At 33.0% G+C, this 17537-nt stretch overlaps 2 protein-coding genes across 2 annotated transcripts; one reads left to right on the top strand and one right to left on the bottom strand.

Moving 5' to 3' along the window:
* Nucleotides 1-890: 890 nt before the first annotated feature.
* LOC112514061 lies at nt 891-1371 on the top strand. The gene has a single exon (XM_025120369.1). The coding sequence runs from the start codon at nt 951-953 to the stop codon at nt 1176-1178; it is 228 nt and encodes a 75-aa protein (XP_024976137.1). The 5' UTR covers nt 891-950; the 3' UTR covers nt 1179-1371.
* A 10230-nt stretch (nt 1372-11601) lies between these two features.
* LOC112514057 (transcription factor MYB1R1-like) lies at nt 11602-14038 on the bottom strand. Its single transcript, XM_025120366.1, has 4 exons — nt 13933-14038; nt 13461-13839; nt 12918-13126; nt 11602-12389 (listed from the first exon to the last, which is right to left on the bottom strand). Exons 2-4 carry the CDS (start codon nt 13822-13824, stop codon nt 11994-11996), a joined length of 969 nt encoding a protein of 322 aa, XP_024976134.1. The 5' UTR covers nt 13825-13839; nt 13933-14038; the 3' UTR covers nt 11602-11993.
* Nucleotides 14039-17537: the final 3499 nt, after the last annotated feature.

Below are 17537 nucleotides of genomic sequence, written 5' to 3'. Positions count from 1 at the left end.
GTAATCGAACACATTTGTGGAGTAGTTTAAATATGTTGGATTTTAAATATTGGATTTTAAACTGTCATACAATTTTTTTCATCGATAAACTGTAATTGGAACCATAACTCTTATTTATTCAAATTGTATTAATATGTAAAGATCAAATGTAACTTATATCATTGTTAAATCTTCTTTAATAAAATAAGTGAAACTTCAAAATCGTTAAAATTCATGGCCCCCGCTGCATTGCACGAATACACAACTAGTTATAAAAAAAATAAACTTATTGCTTAAATTTGTTATAGATATTATTTTCATCTAGATTTTGACGTAAATGGGTTCCAGATTTTAGTATTAGCAATGACTATAAAAGGGTTATTAAACAATTAACACCGTATTCTTATGTAACAATTGTTAATATAAATAACCATAAGGGTGATGTTTGATTGGTTTTAGCTTGGCTTCAATGATCAAAAGTACAAGAAGGTCTCAAATTTAAAGAGAAATAAAAATCCATTGTTGCTATGAAGGTTTAAATGCAATAACTCCGGACTATCTGCAAAATAGGTGATCGTCCTGAGATTAATCGATTCGTATAGTGGATTGAAAATCCTGGTTAATAATTTTTTTTTTGTTAATACAAATATAAATAAGAGAAACTTTGTTACAGGTAAGACAATAGGAGTTGTAGAATGGTCACGCCCAATTGTAGCATAAAACACTATCCATCCATAAATGCGGTAAGGCCTTCAGTAACCTTCTGACACGTGTCTCCACCTCCTGCCAAGCTTCCACGTATACACCCAATATACTCTTATATCATGACGCGTAGCAGACCAGCTGCCATCCTAATCCATTATAAAATTACACAAATATCCCTATAAAACCCTAAACTCGCCACCAAACCCTACATCAATAATCAACGGTGGCCTGAAAGTTCAGTTTTGATGAGTTAAAGTCAGATAGAGATGGCAGTTGGATTTCCAATATGCGTGCAGTGTGGGACTAAGAGCAACCCGTGCCGGTGCAAGGTGGTGGGTCCAACGGTTGGGTTCTTAGCATTTGCGGCGGCGGCCGTAGTGGAGTGGCCAGTGGGGGCGTTGGTGTACTGCTTCCGCCACATGAAAGGACGGCGTATCATGGCTCACCCTGCCACCGTCGTTTACCCCACCGTCAATAGAGCAATCCCTATTTAATCACTACTACGTACCTCTATGATCATCTATATATCATGCATGATCATGTTTAATTAAATAAAACTTGTATACCAAGAAACTTTTACTACAATTTCTTGGTATTCTAATTTCCCTAAATATTATTCCTTTATCTTCATAGGTGTAATAGCTTTGTTTCTTGATTATATATGAACTAATGGAAAGCATGTTTGTGTATATATATGCATCTTGATTAATTTTTTTTAATTATTCTAATAAAAAAAGGCGAGAATGCTATATATTGGAGATGTTACAAGATATGTCGGTCGATCAAAATTCAGATTGCACCAAATTTGATGGCTATTAATTAAGGGAAAGGCAAGAATGCTATATTGAAGATGTTATAAGATATGTCGGTCCAGAAAGCACCAAATTTGATGGCTATTAATTAAGAGAAAGTCGAGAATGCTATATTAAAAATGTTGGCAAGATATGTCGGGGAAGACCTCGATCCGTTGTTATGTACAAGATTGTCTTGATACTACTAAAGAAATTTGAGACATATGGCTTATTTATTTTTAATTTATTAAAAAAATTAAATACCATGTAATTGATTTGTTATAAGCTATATATAACTTACTGAAACACTATTTAAAGTAATGTTTACTGTAAAATCCAATAAGTTTTTTCATGTTTTTCACTTATGTTATTAATATTTTAATTAAATCACCAAAAACTCTTATATATTTTAAAAATAAAGTATATTACTGTCATTTATATTGGCCTTTCTGCTACTATTTAATAAAAATAATTGTTATGTTATTACATTATTATTCTATTAAAGCATCACAATTATATTTAACTAATTACAATAATAAAAATAATAGTTATTAATTATTTTTTTAAAATATCATTCAACATCGTAAACATATATATAAAAAGTAGTTGGCCAAACAAGTTTTAGTCGTAGACTCATAGTACCGTTAATGTCACAACTCATAATATACGAGAATTCATGTTAATATTGGAAATATTATATAGAATGTCCATCCAAAGTAGATAATTGAAGAACTCTTTACTTTTAATATTATAATAATAATTAATATGATGAAATATAATAATGTTTTATTTTAACTATATTATATAATATTAAAATTAAGTAAATTTCTATCGTGTCCAGATCTTCAAATCAAGATTTTTATAAATAAAAAGTGAACTGAATAGTAAAAATTACCATTGTCGAAAATTCTTATATAAGAACCCCATCCTCTATGACTAAGAATTTCATCCATTTTGAGTTCTTATAAGAATCTCATCTATTACAATAACTTTGGTTTTTACCATAAATTTTTTGTAAAGTGACAATTCCTAGTTTTATATATATATATATATATATATATATATATATATATATATTTTATTGATTTTATAATAATTATTGATGTTGAAAAAAATATACGGAACCCACAAACAAGAAGATTCTTATAAAAACTACTATTGTAGACTTTTATGTGAGTTCTTATGTTATGTTTGGAAAACTAGCTGATAAGGTAGCTGGTGATTGATAAGTTAGTTGATCACTGATAAACTATCTGATAAATGATAGCTAACTGATGACTGATAAACTAGTTGATAGTTAACTGACAAACAAATCATGTTTGACAAAGAATAGTTGATAAACATGTAAAATGACTAAACATAACATCTTGAAAAAATAGTCAATTACAATATTTAATAATATCAATTACAATATTTAATAATATAATTAAAACGAATATTTAATAAAATAATATATTAATACAAACAAAATATTAAATAATAATAAAAATAATATAATATGTGTAAAATATACATAAAGAGTATATATATAATTATATAATATAACTTAATTAAATATAATATATTATTAAATTAATTTGATTTGATGTTTTATACAATTTAGATATGGCACAATTTCCAACTCCAACTATTAACACCCCCTATTAAGGGGGTGTCATTAGCACCCCGTTAAAGAAAAGAGCACGAAAACGATCAAATCATATGTGATTTTATACTAGGTCAAACAAAGGTGTGCAGGCGACGTGACCTACAACCTCATGTCACAACCAAAGTCGCATGAATTACATATGATTTTTGCATGTGGTTTTAATGTAAAATCACATGTGATTCGACCATTTTCTTATTCTTTTATTTGAATACTTATTCTTCTTGTATGTAATTGACTTTCTCTTGACTCTCTCAATCTATATATCTATATCTATATCTATATCTATATCTATATCTATATATGTATATGTATATGGTGATCTCTGAAAGGTTGAAATGATGGTTTTCTTACAAGCTAAACTTCATTCTAGTTCTACTTAAGATGCTGCTTCAAAGGGTTAAGGTTCAGGCGGATGTAGTTGAAAATTTCATTTTTTTTTAGTTCACTGTCAAAACCCTTGCAGTCATGGAGGTTCACTTGCAATGACTCCAGACCATTCACGGTGACCTAGAGGACTAGTACAGTTACCCAAAAAGAAAAAGAAGGTTGTTGCAAGTTTTTTGAACCGCAAAAAGCATGGAGCAAATAAGAATAACCCAATCATAAGTTTATAAGACCAAATAATTATGTGTCTTATGTAAAAGCTTTACAAGTTTAAAGGACGTTTTTGGGCGTCCTTACAAGCTATTTAGAACACTTTTGAAACAAAGTTTATAGGACGTTTGTTCTTACAAAACATCTTTTTAGATAATGTCATATAAATGTAGTAATAGGACAATATGTATCAAAGAGTTCCCAAAACCTTATTGCAATGTACAGATTTACCTATGACATACAATTGTTTGGTACAATAAACTTAAGTCCTATACAACATAAATGAGCCTATTACGACATCAAAAACGTATTTGACATCCTACAAAGTGGGTTTTGTCGTAACAATAAAATTAACACTTTATATGATCGAGATTAAAAGACCATATTTGTGGGAATCCATGATGCTGCCTCAATTACCTCAGCCTCCTTATGTGATTACCCTCATAAGTTTCTCTCTTTTATTTATTTTTTTTATTTTTTTTTATTTTTGCATACCCAACTCATCTTTTTGGATAGGTATAGGTATTCCGGGTATTGTTTGGTTGGTTTTCCATCAATTCTTGTGTGGATAAAGTTGACTGTGTAGAATAATCTGTCTGTATGGATTTGGAAGGTTTTTGTTTGGAAGAGATTTTACATAGATGGAAAAAGCGTATTTTTAACTGGGGAAGGGACAATGAAAAAACTTGGTTTTCTACATAATTAAGAGGGTGTTTGGGATTGCTTATAAAAACAACTTATTGATTTATTCCGGTATGACACCAGTAATAAGCACTTTTGAGTGTTTGGATAAACAACTTATACCGGTGCCAAAACAGTAATAAGAAGTTTTTGAAGAAGTTAAACCCTTATGACTTATAATAAGTTAATAAGTGCTTTTATAGAAAAAAACATAAGTTGTTTCAAATAAGCAATCTCAAACACCCCTTAAATCTCCCCCTAAAAATCATGTATATATAGCTGACCAAATAATCATGTACATTTGACCAAATAAGTTGTGAGTCCCATCAATCTTGTTAAGATGCTAGCAAACATGCCTTAACCCTAACAAAGACAAAAGACGACCGTAAATTAAACATCTGCCCTAAATTGTTGTGAACGTCTAGAATAGAATCCAAGTCAGATGGCTTAGCTGCTATATAAGCCTAGCAGAGGGGTCCAAATCTATCTTCAGATTCGAACTTTAACCTGTTGTATATTGAAACAAAATCGTTCCACCCATTTGACAACTGAGCTATATGCGAGAACCCGAACTACACTTTATTATCTTCAATTTTTAATAGTGAGGTTAGACTTTACTTTGTGTTGGTTACAGAAGCATATACACACACACACACACAAAAGTCTGCAACTTTGTGTTCCCATTACTTTTGGTATAAAGTTTCATGTATGGTTTGAAGTGGATTACAAATGGATTCTTCTGAACTATATGCTTAATGGTTAAGATAAAAGGAATGGCATTATCCTTTTGGGAAGTGTAGTGAAAAGGTTGAATTTATGCTTGTCCTTTTCAGACATGTGCTTCTACACCTTGTTTAATAATGGATTATTTGTTAAAATGACTTCCATTTTTGGATCTCGTAAATACGTGTAACTCGTATGTATTCGAGCAAAAGGCTAATTACTGGCAATGGTCTTTTACATAACATGTTGGTCTCAGCCGGATCTACAAGAGTTATAGATATCACATGTCATTAGTTTGTGGTTTTTGTTGGAGATATCCACTCAAAAAAGAATCTTCCTTTAAACTGCAATAAAGCAGTTAGCCTGCAATTGCTTCTTTATCCAGATTTGGGAAAAAAAAGCAAAGATTCTCAAGCCTAATTCTAAGTGGGGTTTGCCATGGAAAAGCAATGGAAGTGAGCACCTCAACACCATACACATCAATCAACTTGACCTCTAAGAAACCATTGCAAGATTTTTTATTTTTTTTATTAACCTCGATATCCAACCTGTTATGCGAGTCGACTAATCCCAGGGTGACCATCTGTTTTGCAGATAATCCGAAGTCACCGCATTTGAACCTTAGTGGCCACAAAGAGATTTTTATTTCTCGTTGTATTTGAACCTGAGACCTCCTGGTACTTTTGACCTTTGGAGCCAAGCTCAAACCACTGCAAGAATTGACTACTGAAATAGTAGATCTTTCTAATCAGATTCATTTGTCATTTTCGGAACCAAATTCTCATTTTAATCTGAGTTTACGTGAATGAATACCTTATGTTGGTGTGATTTTGTACCAACTTCAAGTTACATATATAAAAACATGTCATTTTTGTTCAAATTTTGAGTGACATTTTGAATTTACGGGTAATATATATCATTTCTAAGGGTTTTTAATTTAATGGAATAAAACTTGTAAAAATTCAAATAATTAGACACAAAAAGTTTGTAATACAAACTTAAAAACCAATAACTATGTTTTATAATTAATTAATTAATTAAATTAATAATAATTAAATAAGTCGGTATCATAGTATTATCATGGTATACGACTTCCGATATCGTGTACCAACCAAGTTTGCATACTTGATACAGTACTAGCGTTGCAATTAACACCAATTGTTGATGCATATGTTGGTATGGTTTTGTTTGGTACAAAATTGTCACACCTCAATCTGTCCTTGTTCATAACGGAAATGACACACAATTTTGAATTTACATTATTATTACATTTAGTAATTAACTAAATGACAATATTACCTTTAATAAACTTCTCTCTCTCTTCATAATATTTAAACATTTTTATATTAATAAAAGGTAAACTTAAGAATTTAGTAGAAAACTAAACATTTACTTTTGAGACAAATAAGAAAAAAAAATATATTAACACTTATTTTGAGAGATATAATTAAAGGGTTGGGTTTTACACAAAACCAGCCTGTTTTCGTGAGACCCGTGATATTATTTTTTTACACTTGAAACTTCACAGCAAAATGCTATGAAGGTATCTGAAAAAAGTGTAAGAAAATGGTCGGATCTCACGAAAACAAGCTGGTCTCACATGATCCCAAGTATATAATAAAAGTAAGAAAACTTAGACGGTGTTAATTCCCTCAGGAGTCGCTATCTTGAATGAATGGATGCTTTTTCATCTAATTGGTGCATCTAAAGTGAACTTCAGCTTCGAGCATCTCCAATGCTAAGAGTACACGTTATTTGCTTACTTGGTAAAAGACGTCACCCTCATTTTATTGAGTAAGACTTTTGATCCTTATCATCGTTCTTACCATGTAAGATTCTCAGTCCTGTCATGTTCATCCGATAAGACAAGTGACCTGGTAAACATTTGGTAAACGGCCCCTTATAGTCGTTAAAAATACTACTTATGTAAAGTCGTTACTCTCGCTAAAAGCTTTAGAAAAGATTTTCTCTACGGGAGCAAATTTGTCGGGAAATTACAGACTTTGATGATAATATACTTAGGGTAAACACCCGCACACCCGAAAACCGTGCGGGCGACTTCAAAAAGCCTCGTGAAGTGTTGCGCACCCCACTGGGGTCGTCAAATCCAAAAACCACAGATACAAATCATCGTCCCAAAATCGCACCTCTCATCCCTATCCTTCCGATGAGATTAAGCCAAATCAATTTATATTTATTTAATTCATGTTCACGATCTCTCTCTGATTATGTGTACCAATGTGATTGGTGGAGAGAAATGAGCCATAAGATTTTAAGACAGGTGATTTTAATCCGAAAACCACACGGGCGACTAGAGTTGAGTGCCTAGTCACGTGGTGTTATGTCGAGGGGCTGTCCACAAAGACTTATGCGGGTTGTGCGGTGGTCTAAGCCGACCTTCTACATGGAGACTAAGGTCGCATAATAGTCGCCCGGATTGGTTGGAGGCAATATCTCATAGTCTACTAATTAGAGATGCTTTTACTCGGCTTGTTAAAAATATATACGCTCGGGCCAACTTTGCGGCTTACTAGGCCAAAAACGCTTTCGGATTGGTTTGTCTACCTAGTTTATCGGACAGCCTACTCGGCTTGTGGATATTATATAGGCTCACGTTACGTTCTTGGCTTACGAAGCCTAAAAAGTTTACGGAAAAGGTCTGCCTGGCCTAGCTTGGATTACTTAAACTTGGGGAGCGTTTGCCAAATGCTTACCCGGTAAGTGCTTACTGGATCACTTACTTTATGGATGGGCATGGAAAATACCGATAATCTTACCCCGGTAAGAATGATGACAAAGACCGAGAGTTTTACCCTGTAAATGAGAGTGACGACTCTTACTCAACTTAGTTAGCGTTTAATCGGGTAAGTGTTAGGGTACTGCCCCTTAGTGTTAATAAGTTCATATAAGGCTTCTTCCTATGAACTTGTATGGGTTCGTATAAGTTTAAGGGGTTGTTTGCTTGATTTTCCATCAACTCTTGCATGTACAAAGTTGTCTGTATAGATTGGTAAGATTTTTGTTTGGGTGATTTTTTTCACATATGAAATGAGCGTATTTCAATTGGAAGGAACAAGTTTAGAAAAAACTTGGCTTTCTGTATAAAGCCCCCTCCCAAAAAAAAAGGCTTACTGAATAAGCTATTGTCTATATCATTAAGCCACTACCAATGTATAGTTGACCAAATAAGTTATAAATCTCGTTAACCTCATTAAACTGCTAAGACCCCTACCCGAAGTTATTTGAACTCATATAAAACTAAGAACCAACTCTTCATATAAAATTAGTGTAAAAAAGAATCACATGTTTATAAACATTGACAAGAGGAGCTGTTAACCAAATACTTTCTAGGTAAGCGTTTATCAGCAAGAGTCACAATCCTTGCATATCTTATCGGGTAACATTATCGGTCATCAAAATATATTACTGGTAAACGTCTCTTATCCAGTAGACGCTAATTTGGTAAGAGCCTTCTCCTTCACATATTGCATGCCCACCCATTAGACGTTGTAAACAACCCCTTAGTAGGTACCTTACGACTAATATAACATCGAGTATCGACTAGCTCAGTGGCATGATTTGATCAATAAAGCTTGATCATCGACAACCCAAACCAACCACACATGGAATCTATCCCCTATGAACCACATGTGATGAAGTATTTCATAGCTAAAAGAAGGGTCGAGACTAGCAGAGGGGTTCAAATCCGTCTCTCGAAAGATTCGAAGTTGAACATATTGTGTATTTGAGCAAAATCGTTTTGCCACTTCACCAACTGAGCTACAAGCCAAAAGGCTCGGTGGCATTATTGGTTTGAGCTCCATTTTTAACAATTTTTTATTAAATAAAATATTAATTAATATATTTAACACAAATCTCGAATACTAAATGAAAAAGAAACATTATTAAAGTGGTAGTTACGAGGTTTAGAGAGAGAAATAAAGTATTCGTTGGGTGTTGCAAGTACGAGGAGAAGTTGAAGTTGAAGTTTAAGGTTAAACACCATCCCATGAATCATGGGAGAAGATCACATTTAGATACAAAAATCAAACATCTTGTATGCTTTCAAGAACTTAAAAGTCTTTGACTTCATGTTAAATTTTGAAAAGCAACTTTCTAATCACTTTGTACACCGTAAAGTCCGCAATTCTATAAATAAATAATTAAATGTTGAGTCAGGTTCAAACAAGAAAAATCATATAAACAGTCATATCACATGTGATTTTACATTAAACTCACGTCTAAAACCACATGTGATTACGTGCGACCTAAGTCTCAGGCAGACCAAGTAGCCCATGCACCCATGTGTTAACAGTTAACATGCAAATCTTGTAATACTTGGTTATGTAGATACTTGTTTACAAATTGTTTACGAAAGAGTACAACGAAATAATAGATAAACTTGACATCTATGTAATCAAATGTTATAAGATCAACATATGACAGGTCATTTGTCATGTCAAATGAGAAAGGAAAAGATCTTTGATTACAGTAGATAAAAGTTAAACCAAACTTTAATATATTTTGATGCATTTTATTTTTTAAGATAATTATCCTAATTTAAGTGTTACTTTACCTTATTTTTTCCAAAAATGAGGAGGCAGAAGAAAACCAAGCTTTTATGTCTTAGGAGCTGTTTGGCAATTGCTGAATGGTTTGGTACAGAATGATTAAGTGATCAGAATGATTAAGAGACTCTCATGATATAGTGTAAAATGAAATATAATTGTTTGGTAATTGTGTACAATGAAATTAGGGCTCTTAACGGTTAAGGGAGATCCATGATACAAAATCATTCGAATGGTTTTAGAACCATTAAGAGACAGACATTTTTTTTTGTCAAACAATATTCACTTTTTAACGATTCAAATATTGTCTTTTAATGAAACTATTAAGAACGCTTTTTATTCTTTGGGAAAGCAAAGGATTAGATTGGAGACCTAACTTTGTGTTTAAAAAGCAAAGAATGGTAAGAGAGGATGGGTGGGTTAGGACCAACCACCCCCCCCCCCCCCCCATACTAGTTGTCAAATCAAATCCTGGATAACATTATCCTCATACCCTACCCCCACTATATTTTCTCACCACCACACAACCAGGAACCACCCCCACGTCTCAATCACATTCACATGTGAACAACCCCAAAAATATCACTCCCCTCCTCTACACTACATCAACCTAATTCTTGCTAATTCAATTGTTTACCACGTGCTTAAAATACAAAAATAAGGTGTTTCCAATATTCAAAATACAAAAATAAGGTGTTTTTTATATTCCATCCAACATTAAGAGGGTGTTTGAGATTGTTTATTTTATATGTTTTTTGACTTATTTCAGTATGTCACCGATGATAAGCTAAATGCTAGAGTTTGGACGTGAAAAAATAAAACTGCTTATACCGATGTCAAACCAGTAATAAACAGTTTTTGATAAGTTAATCATTCATGACTTATGAAAAACTGCTTATTACCGGTTTAATATTTTAACCATGTTTTATTAATATTTGTTAATTATTAATTTTATTGATATAAATTATTAATCTTATTGATATAAATTTTTGTCAAAGATATTCTTATAAATGATGAAAAATAAATTTGTACATGTTACAAAATCAAATAAGTTAATAGGCAATCTCAAACACTCTCATAAGTCAATAATATGGAAGATTATCCTTTTTGGTCATTTTACATACATAAACAAAATTTGTCAAACACTAAAAAACAACTTATCAGCTTAAATAAACTAATCCAAACACTTTTTACAAAATTCCGATTTGATATCACATAAGTTGCATTTTTACAAAAAAAAAACCACAAATTGTTTTAAATAAATCCCTTAAAACACTAAAAATTATATTAAAATCGTCTCCATATATTAATATAACATTAAATTTTTATAAATACATATATTACTTTATTGTTATTGTTATAGTATTTGTTTTTAATGTGTGGGTGAGCGTTGATTTTTTTAGTGTTCTATTTTTAATGATTGTGTTGGAGATGTCTTACCGACAAGAGCTTTTATCCTCATTTATTTTATTGGGGTAACATTCTCGACCATTAAAATGGATTGTTGGTAAGCGTGTCTTACCGGATAAGATTCTTATTCCTTGGTATAGCTCTTACCGGGTCAGATTCTTGATCCTTCTCATATTCATTCGGTAAGATAAATGAAACTCAACAAGCACTTGTCTGGATAAGCATTTGGTAAACAACCTCTAAATCATTACCTAATTGATTCACCATGTAAATACAATGTTCAATATTCTGTTTCCTGCAACTATCGATTGTGTTTATTGATGACAATATCCCGCAACGTCAATTCGTATCGACATAATAAAAGTCCCTTTTGACATAGAGGTTAGGTCTACATACATCTTCACCCCAAAAAGTCCCTACTTTCAGACGAGATTTTACTGTGTCGGTTTGGTTTGGTTTGGTTTTTAGAATAGAAGTTCTAAGATTCTAACAGACACTCATAGAATGCAGAGCAACCATATTATTACTATCGTATATATCATTAAAAGGGCTACAGCAATTCAGTCACCAGATGTGATCTCCACTTCTAGATATCATGCCCTACTCCTACAAACCATCCATTAGATGAATCCCACTCATATCCAACCCCACCTCCTCCCACAACAAACAAAATGGAACTGGTGTTGTATTCAGTTCCTCTTTTTTTCCAATTACAAGAACAAACATAAATAGACATGAGCATGCACCTAAGGTGGGCAGTGGGCAGTGGGCACCATACAACAACATAATATAAATTTAGAAATAAATACTTGACAAGAGGATTAATTGAAGTCAATAACTAATTTACCTGATTGACTTTGTCTATTCTTATTTTTTTTATCCTCTTTCTGGATGTTAAGCAACTCTCACCATGCCATCTCCAGTTGTGAAGCCTGAAAGATATGGAGAAGATCGCCTCTGTGACGATTGATTGTGGCCGAATGATAGAGAAAGATTAAGAGATAATGGCAATGGGTCGGTTTCATATCTTTTATTCAGATTAAGATCCACCATTGTCGATGGATTAGGTGTTGGAAACATGGGGTTTGGGCGACCGAGTAGCATTGATTCGCTGGTGTCTTGATCAACATTGGCAAGCTGTACTGGGGGTAGAACCGAACCAACTGCCACTGGGAAGGTTGTGGTTGGGAACCCATTTCGGGGAGATATCTGCTGTAAAGATGGTTGCAGAAGATCTTGACCTTTGTTGTCTTCAGGAACTTGTTGTTCTTCTGTTGACACAGCAGGAACCTAAATCATGATGTAGGAAAGTGTTAGCGCTTGTTTGTTAGCAGCTTAATGAGCTTAAATGGACTCGCAACTTATTTAGTCAACTATACAAGACTTTTTGGTAGTGGCTTAATAATATAGAAAGTGGCTTATTTAGTAAGCCGGTAGGGAGCAATTATCTAGAAAGCCAAGTTTTTTTCAGAATGCTCCTCTCAATTAAAAAACACGATTCTTCCGTCTAGGAAAAAACATTCCCAATAACTTTACTCACACAGGATTTGATGGAAAACCAACCAAACAACCCTTGTTGTAAGTTTGATCATCTCATAATCATGCCTAAGTAACTGCATCCCTATGCAAACAATCTATAGAAATCACTTTGATTTACTCATAAATAAAGGCATCTAAATTTCAATTAGACTTCCAAATCTAATTAAGATTTAAGCCCAACCAGGAAGTGATAATTGATCGCTAAGCCTATCACAATAGGACCAAAGATATATGTATTCAACTATTTGACATGACTATATTAGATTTAGAAATGTTCACCGAATCAGTAGTGATATCAAAGAGGCTAGATCTACGCCGGCGGCGATTGAGGTTGCTCCGGCGGAGGAAGTATTTCTGAGCATGGCTTGCAACTTGTGTAGGGGTACGGGTCTTCACGAAATTCCTTGAAATTCCTCTCCAGTCTCCTTTACCTACTTTCTGCAATCCTAGAAGGAACAGCTTGTGTTCATCCTCAGTCCATGGAACCCCTGTTGGATTTTCAATGTCAGAAATAGTTAGTAATTCACCCTAACAAATTCCACACTTGATAGGGCAGAAACCTAGTTCACAACAAGACATTCATTCTCCTTTCGAAAACACAAATCCTATCTCTCTGTCCCAATTACGGGTCTATCAATAAGATCTAATCTACGAAGTACTAAAATTTGACCCTTTCATGATTTTGTTTAATAGATAACTACATCAGAGATCGATTTTGATCATAAAGCGAGCAAAGAGATCAAAGCCGCGATGAAATACTGAAGCATCGAAAAAAACCGATAATTTTTGGATAAAATGATATGCAATGACGTGAGATCTTACCTCGTTTGCGCTCTCTGCTACCGTTGGACTGGTTGCGGACAGCATCGTCCGCGGAGGCGTAGCCAGTATCTGCAGCAACAGCGGCGACTGCGGCGACATCGATGTTGTTATTAGACGATTCACGAGTCGCAGGCTGTTCGTACTGCGATAGATTGTTCATACTCACACTCTTCCTCATCGGATCAACCTTCACTCTCACGCCAAACAACATGATCTCGCCGGCTCCGATGCCAGAGCCATCGGAAGAGGAATCATCCGCCGCCGATGAACAAGTACGCGAGTTGTGGCCATTGGTACCACACTGCGAACAGCAGCGTGATTGTGATTGTGATGGCGATTGCGATTGCGATTGCGATTGCAACATGATCTTTCCTCCTCGCTACAAAACACAAATTGATCAACCGATGAATCAATTAATCCGCAATACCGACTAAATTTGAAATCAATCGAAATGAAATGAAGAAATTGTTACCTTAATTCGGTGGAGATGATGATGATCTAAATTGAGGGAGAGTTGGTGTTTCTGTGGACGATATCTTGTTGTCTAGGGGTGAGGAATGTGATGGGCGAACAAGTGTTGTGAGGGTGGATAGATAGATACAGGTGAGGGTGTATGTATAGGTGGTATATATAAAATGAGAAATGACAGGTGGGATCCATGTGGTGTGGTGTTGGAGTTTGTAACCGATAGACGTGGCAGACAATGTACGGCTTATTATCCTCCGAATAAATCTTTTTCACTAAAATCCAATATTACTTCCTATAATATTTTCTTACAATAAACTACAAAATTGGTCCCTGTACTTTGTCAGAAATAACCAATTTCACCCCTGTAATTTTTAAATTAGAAACTAAACATTATGGTTTGTCAAAACGTCCATATTTGGTCTCTATCTCTAACGACATTTAAAAGTTTCTGCTAAATGAGGAGCATTTTCGGGGTTTTAACGATTTTTTTCTTTTTTATCCAATCTAAATCGATTTTATGATTTTGATCCTTATGGTTTTTGGTTGAGTAAAAGATTAAAAAAAAAAAATCGATAATAGAACGAATTACTTATCATTAATGGAAAATCTTACTGGACGTTAGATAGAGGGATCAAATTTGAACATTTTTACAAAGTAATCGTGTGATTATGTAACCATAAGGATAAAAAAAAAGTGTTATCTTTTACAAACTAGAGGGTCCAAACAATGTTCGAAAAAGCTCGCGGCAACGACCGCTATGACGTGCCATGACTCAGACTTGTGTCTCACACAATGTTATTTCTGAGGCACGTCATGGTGTAGTGTGTGGTTTTTGTAACACAATATTTGGTTTTACTTATCTTTTTAATGTCTTATTTATTAGTTTTTAATATATGATATAGAGATTTGCTGCCATAAGTCACGCCTTAAAAAACTCGTGGCTTCCATAACTTGAGGCTTGATCTTGTCGCATGCTACGTCTCACGCCATTTAGAACCTTGGGTCTAAATTTGTAGTTTGTTAAAAATATTTGAGTAAAGGGGGTGTGATAAATGCATTATCCGATTTACTAAACTATATTTTTAATCTGAAAAAGATAAAGTTTGTTTTAGTTTTGTCTTTATAACTTATTTAACAGAGAAAACCATACGATACAGGTTTCTCTTGGTTTCAGCCTTTCCTTTAACGATTGTTACGTCTTAAGCTTTAAGCGTCTTCATGTGACCCTTACTTATATTAAGAGTATTTTGGTTATATTTTCATTGTTTTTTGTAAGTTAACTTTTATTGTACAAGACCAATTACTATGAACATCAAAATCACAAGAACATATGAACCCAAATACTAATTTGTGCAAATCCTTTCAAAATGTTTGTGATATAAAACTCTATGTATTCTAAATCAAAACTGCAAATCGAAATGAGATTATACTGAGAATCAAAACCCTTAAATTTCAACACCTAAAACTGATATCAAACACTAAACCTCATGCTCTAAAAGCAGATGAAGTTGAAGCATATGAAGTTCGTGGATATGAAATAGAAGCAACAAATTCACGAGAGCAAATGAGAGAGACAAAAGGGCAAAAAAATATTCACGAGGGGGTAGTGATGCAGTTGTCTCGCGCTCCTCGTCGGTGGTTGCTCATCTAAAAATGGAGGTCGAAAAAAGTGGGGATGATGTTGGAAGAAAAAGGGAAAATTAGGAGGGAGGGCTTTTCTAACGTGTCATGTCATGTTTAAAAAGCAAAATGTCTGAATAGTCCTCGTATGCAGAGCAGATGATTACACTTAACGTTAAACGATTAACGGAGTTGAGGGGATTAAAACCAACACAAAATATGCACTTTAAGGATTTCTTTTTTGTAATAAATGAATCGTAAAACCAAACAAATCTTGTACCCCATAGATGATTTTCATAATTGACTAAATATTTTATTAAATTATGTACCAATTTATGACCTAACATGTCGAACATTTAAGATGAGTAAAAGCTTAATATGTATAAAAAACTGAGCCATGCCCTGTGTAACAACCATAGTCCAAAACAGCAAGCTGACCCAGTAGCATCCAAATTATTTTAAAACCATGGTAAAAATTACTGGTAGCCAACAACTTTCAGCTTATTAGGGCTCACAAATCTTCGTGATTTTGGTTCTATCTATTTGGTAGGACAAAAAAATGCATTATATGTCTCCCAAGCTTGTATTGTTGCAACCTAATATTACACCAAATATGAAACAATTAATTTTTATTATCTCTTAATCATGTCTTGTCCCTCAAACTCACCGCCTTTTTCATTTCAAACTTGTTAACGATTAAAATAAATTGTAATACACTGTTTCATGAAAGCCTGGTGAGAAGAGTAAGAAGGGATCCCCACCCTTCGATCAATCATAATTGAAGATCAACAGTAATGAGATGTATCGAGATGCATTGGATCAATTCTTGTGATAACTCAATTGATAGGTTGGATGAGATTAAAAATGATCAAATGTCCAGATCTTTTCTTATGCTTCTCAACTTAACTAATATTCTCACACAATATTTGATCTATATATATAAATAGCTCATACATATATATACACACACATAATAATAACTAGATTATAAAAATACATAATAACTTTAAATAAACTATAAATTTGGTCCTTGTGGTTTGTTAAAAATAACATTTTTAGTCCTTATATTTTTGAAATTATTAAATGGCTATTAAAGTTTGTAAAAACATTTAGATTTTGTCCCTCCCTCTAAACTCCTTTAAATGAATACAAAAAAAAATCAATTAAAGAATGAAGATATCCCTCATTTAATGGAACTTTTTCATGATCGTTAAAGGAAGGGACTAAATCTGAACGTTTTTACAAATCATGATTACCATCTTATAATTTCAAAATCGAAGGTAAAAAAATGTTATTTCTGACAAACCACATGGACTAAACTTGTAATTTACTCAAAACTTTATAAATAAAATATAAATGGATGTTGATTGTGGTCCAACAACTCTGAAGAGATAAGTTACAATAAGAATTTAATTATAATTAAGCAATTAATTATTTTTAATCTTATTTTATAATCACATATTTGCTAGCGATCACTGTCAAATTCAGATGCTTTATAATACCAACTTGTAGCATTAAATTTGCTGTATAATCATTTTATTTATCATTTAAATATTATTTTATAATAATTATTATATTATATTAGATCCAAATTAATGCAAATGAACCATACTTTTATTTTTATATCAAATTCTCAAATTTATATATTTTTTTATTTTGATTTATAATTTATTTAGTAAGTTATATATAATTATTTGTTAGTGGCTTAATGAGATAGAAAGTGACTTATTCAGTAAGTTTTATATAGAATAGTAAGGGGGTGTTTAAGATTGTTTATAAAAACAACATATTGACTTATTTCGATGTGACACCAGTAATAAGCATTTTTAAGTGTTTTTGGAGAAAAAAACTTATACCGGTGACTTACAAGGAGTTTTTAAAAAAGTTAAATTATTTTAACTTATAATGAGTTGATAAGGACTTTTGTAGAAAATCATAAGTTATTTCAAATAAACAATCTCAAACAGCCCCTACGTTTTCTTTCCCAAA

The sequence above is a fragment of the Cynara cardunculus genome (assembly GCF_001531365.2).
Source record: "Cynara cardunculus var. scolymus isolate 2C chromosome LG 6, CcrdV1, whole genome shotgun sequence".
In the NCBI taxonomy this organism is placed as follows: Eukaryota; Viridiplantae; Streptophyta; class Magnoliopsida; order Asterales; family Asteraceae; genus Cynara; species Cynara cardunculus.
Note: the sequence above shows the minus strand (reverse complement) of the source record. Positions and strands in the feature narration are given on the sequence as shown.

Coding starts and splice junctions, on each gene's coding strand:
- LOC112514061 (XM_025120369.1), top strand. CDS start 951: ATGGCAGTTGGATTTCCAATATGCGTGCAGTGTGGGACTAAGAGCAAC.
- LOC112514057 (XM_025120366.1), bottom strand. CDS start 13,824: ATGTTGCAATCGCAATCGCAATCGCAATCGCCATCACAATCACAATCA. Junction 13,127..13,460: donor TAGCAGAGAGCGCAAACGAG/GTAAGATCTCAC, acceptor AAAATCCAACAG/GGGTTCCATGGACTGAGGAT. Junction 12,390..12,917: donor TTGATATCACTACTGATTCG/GTGAACATTTCT, acceptor ATCATGATTTAG/GTTCCTGCTGTGTCAACAGA.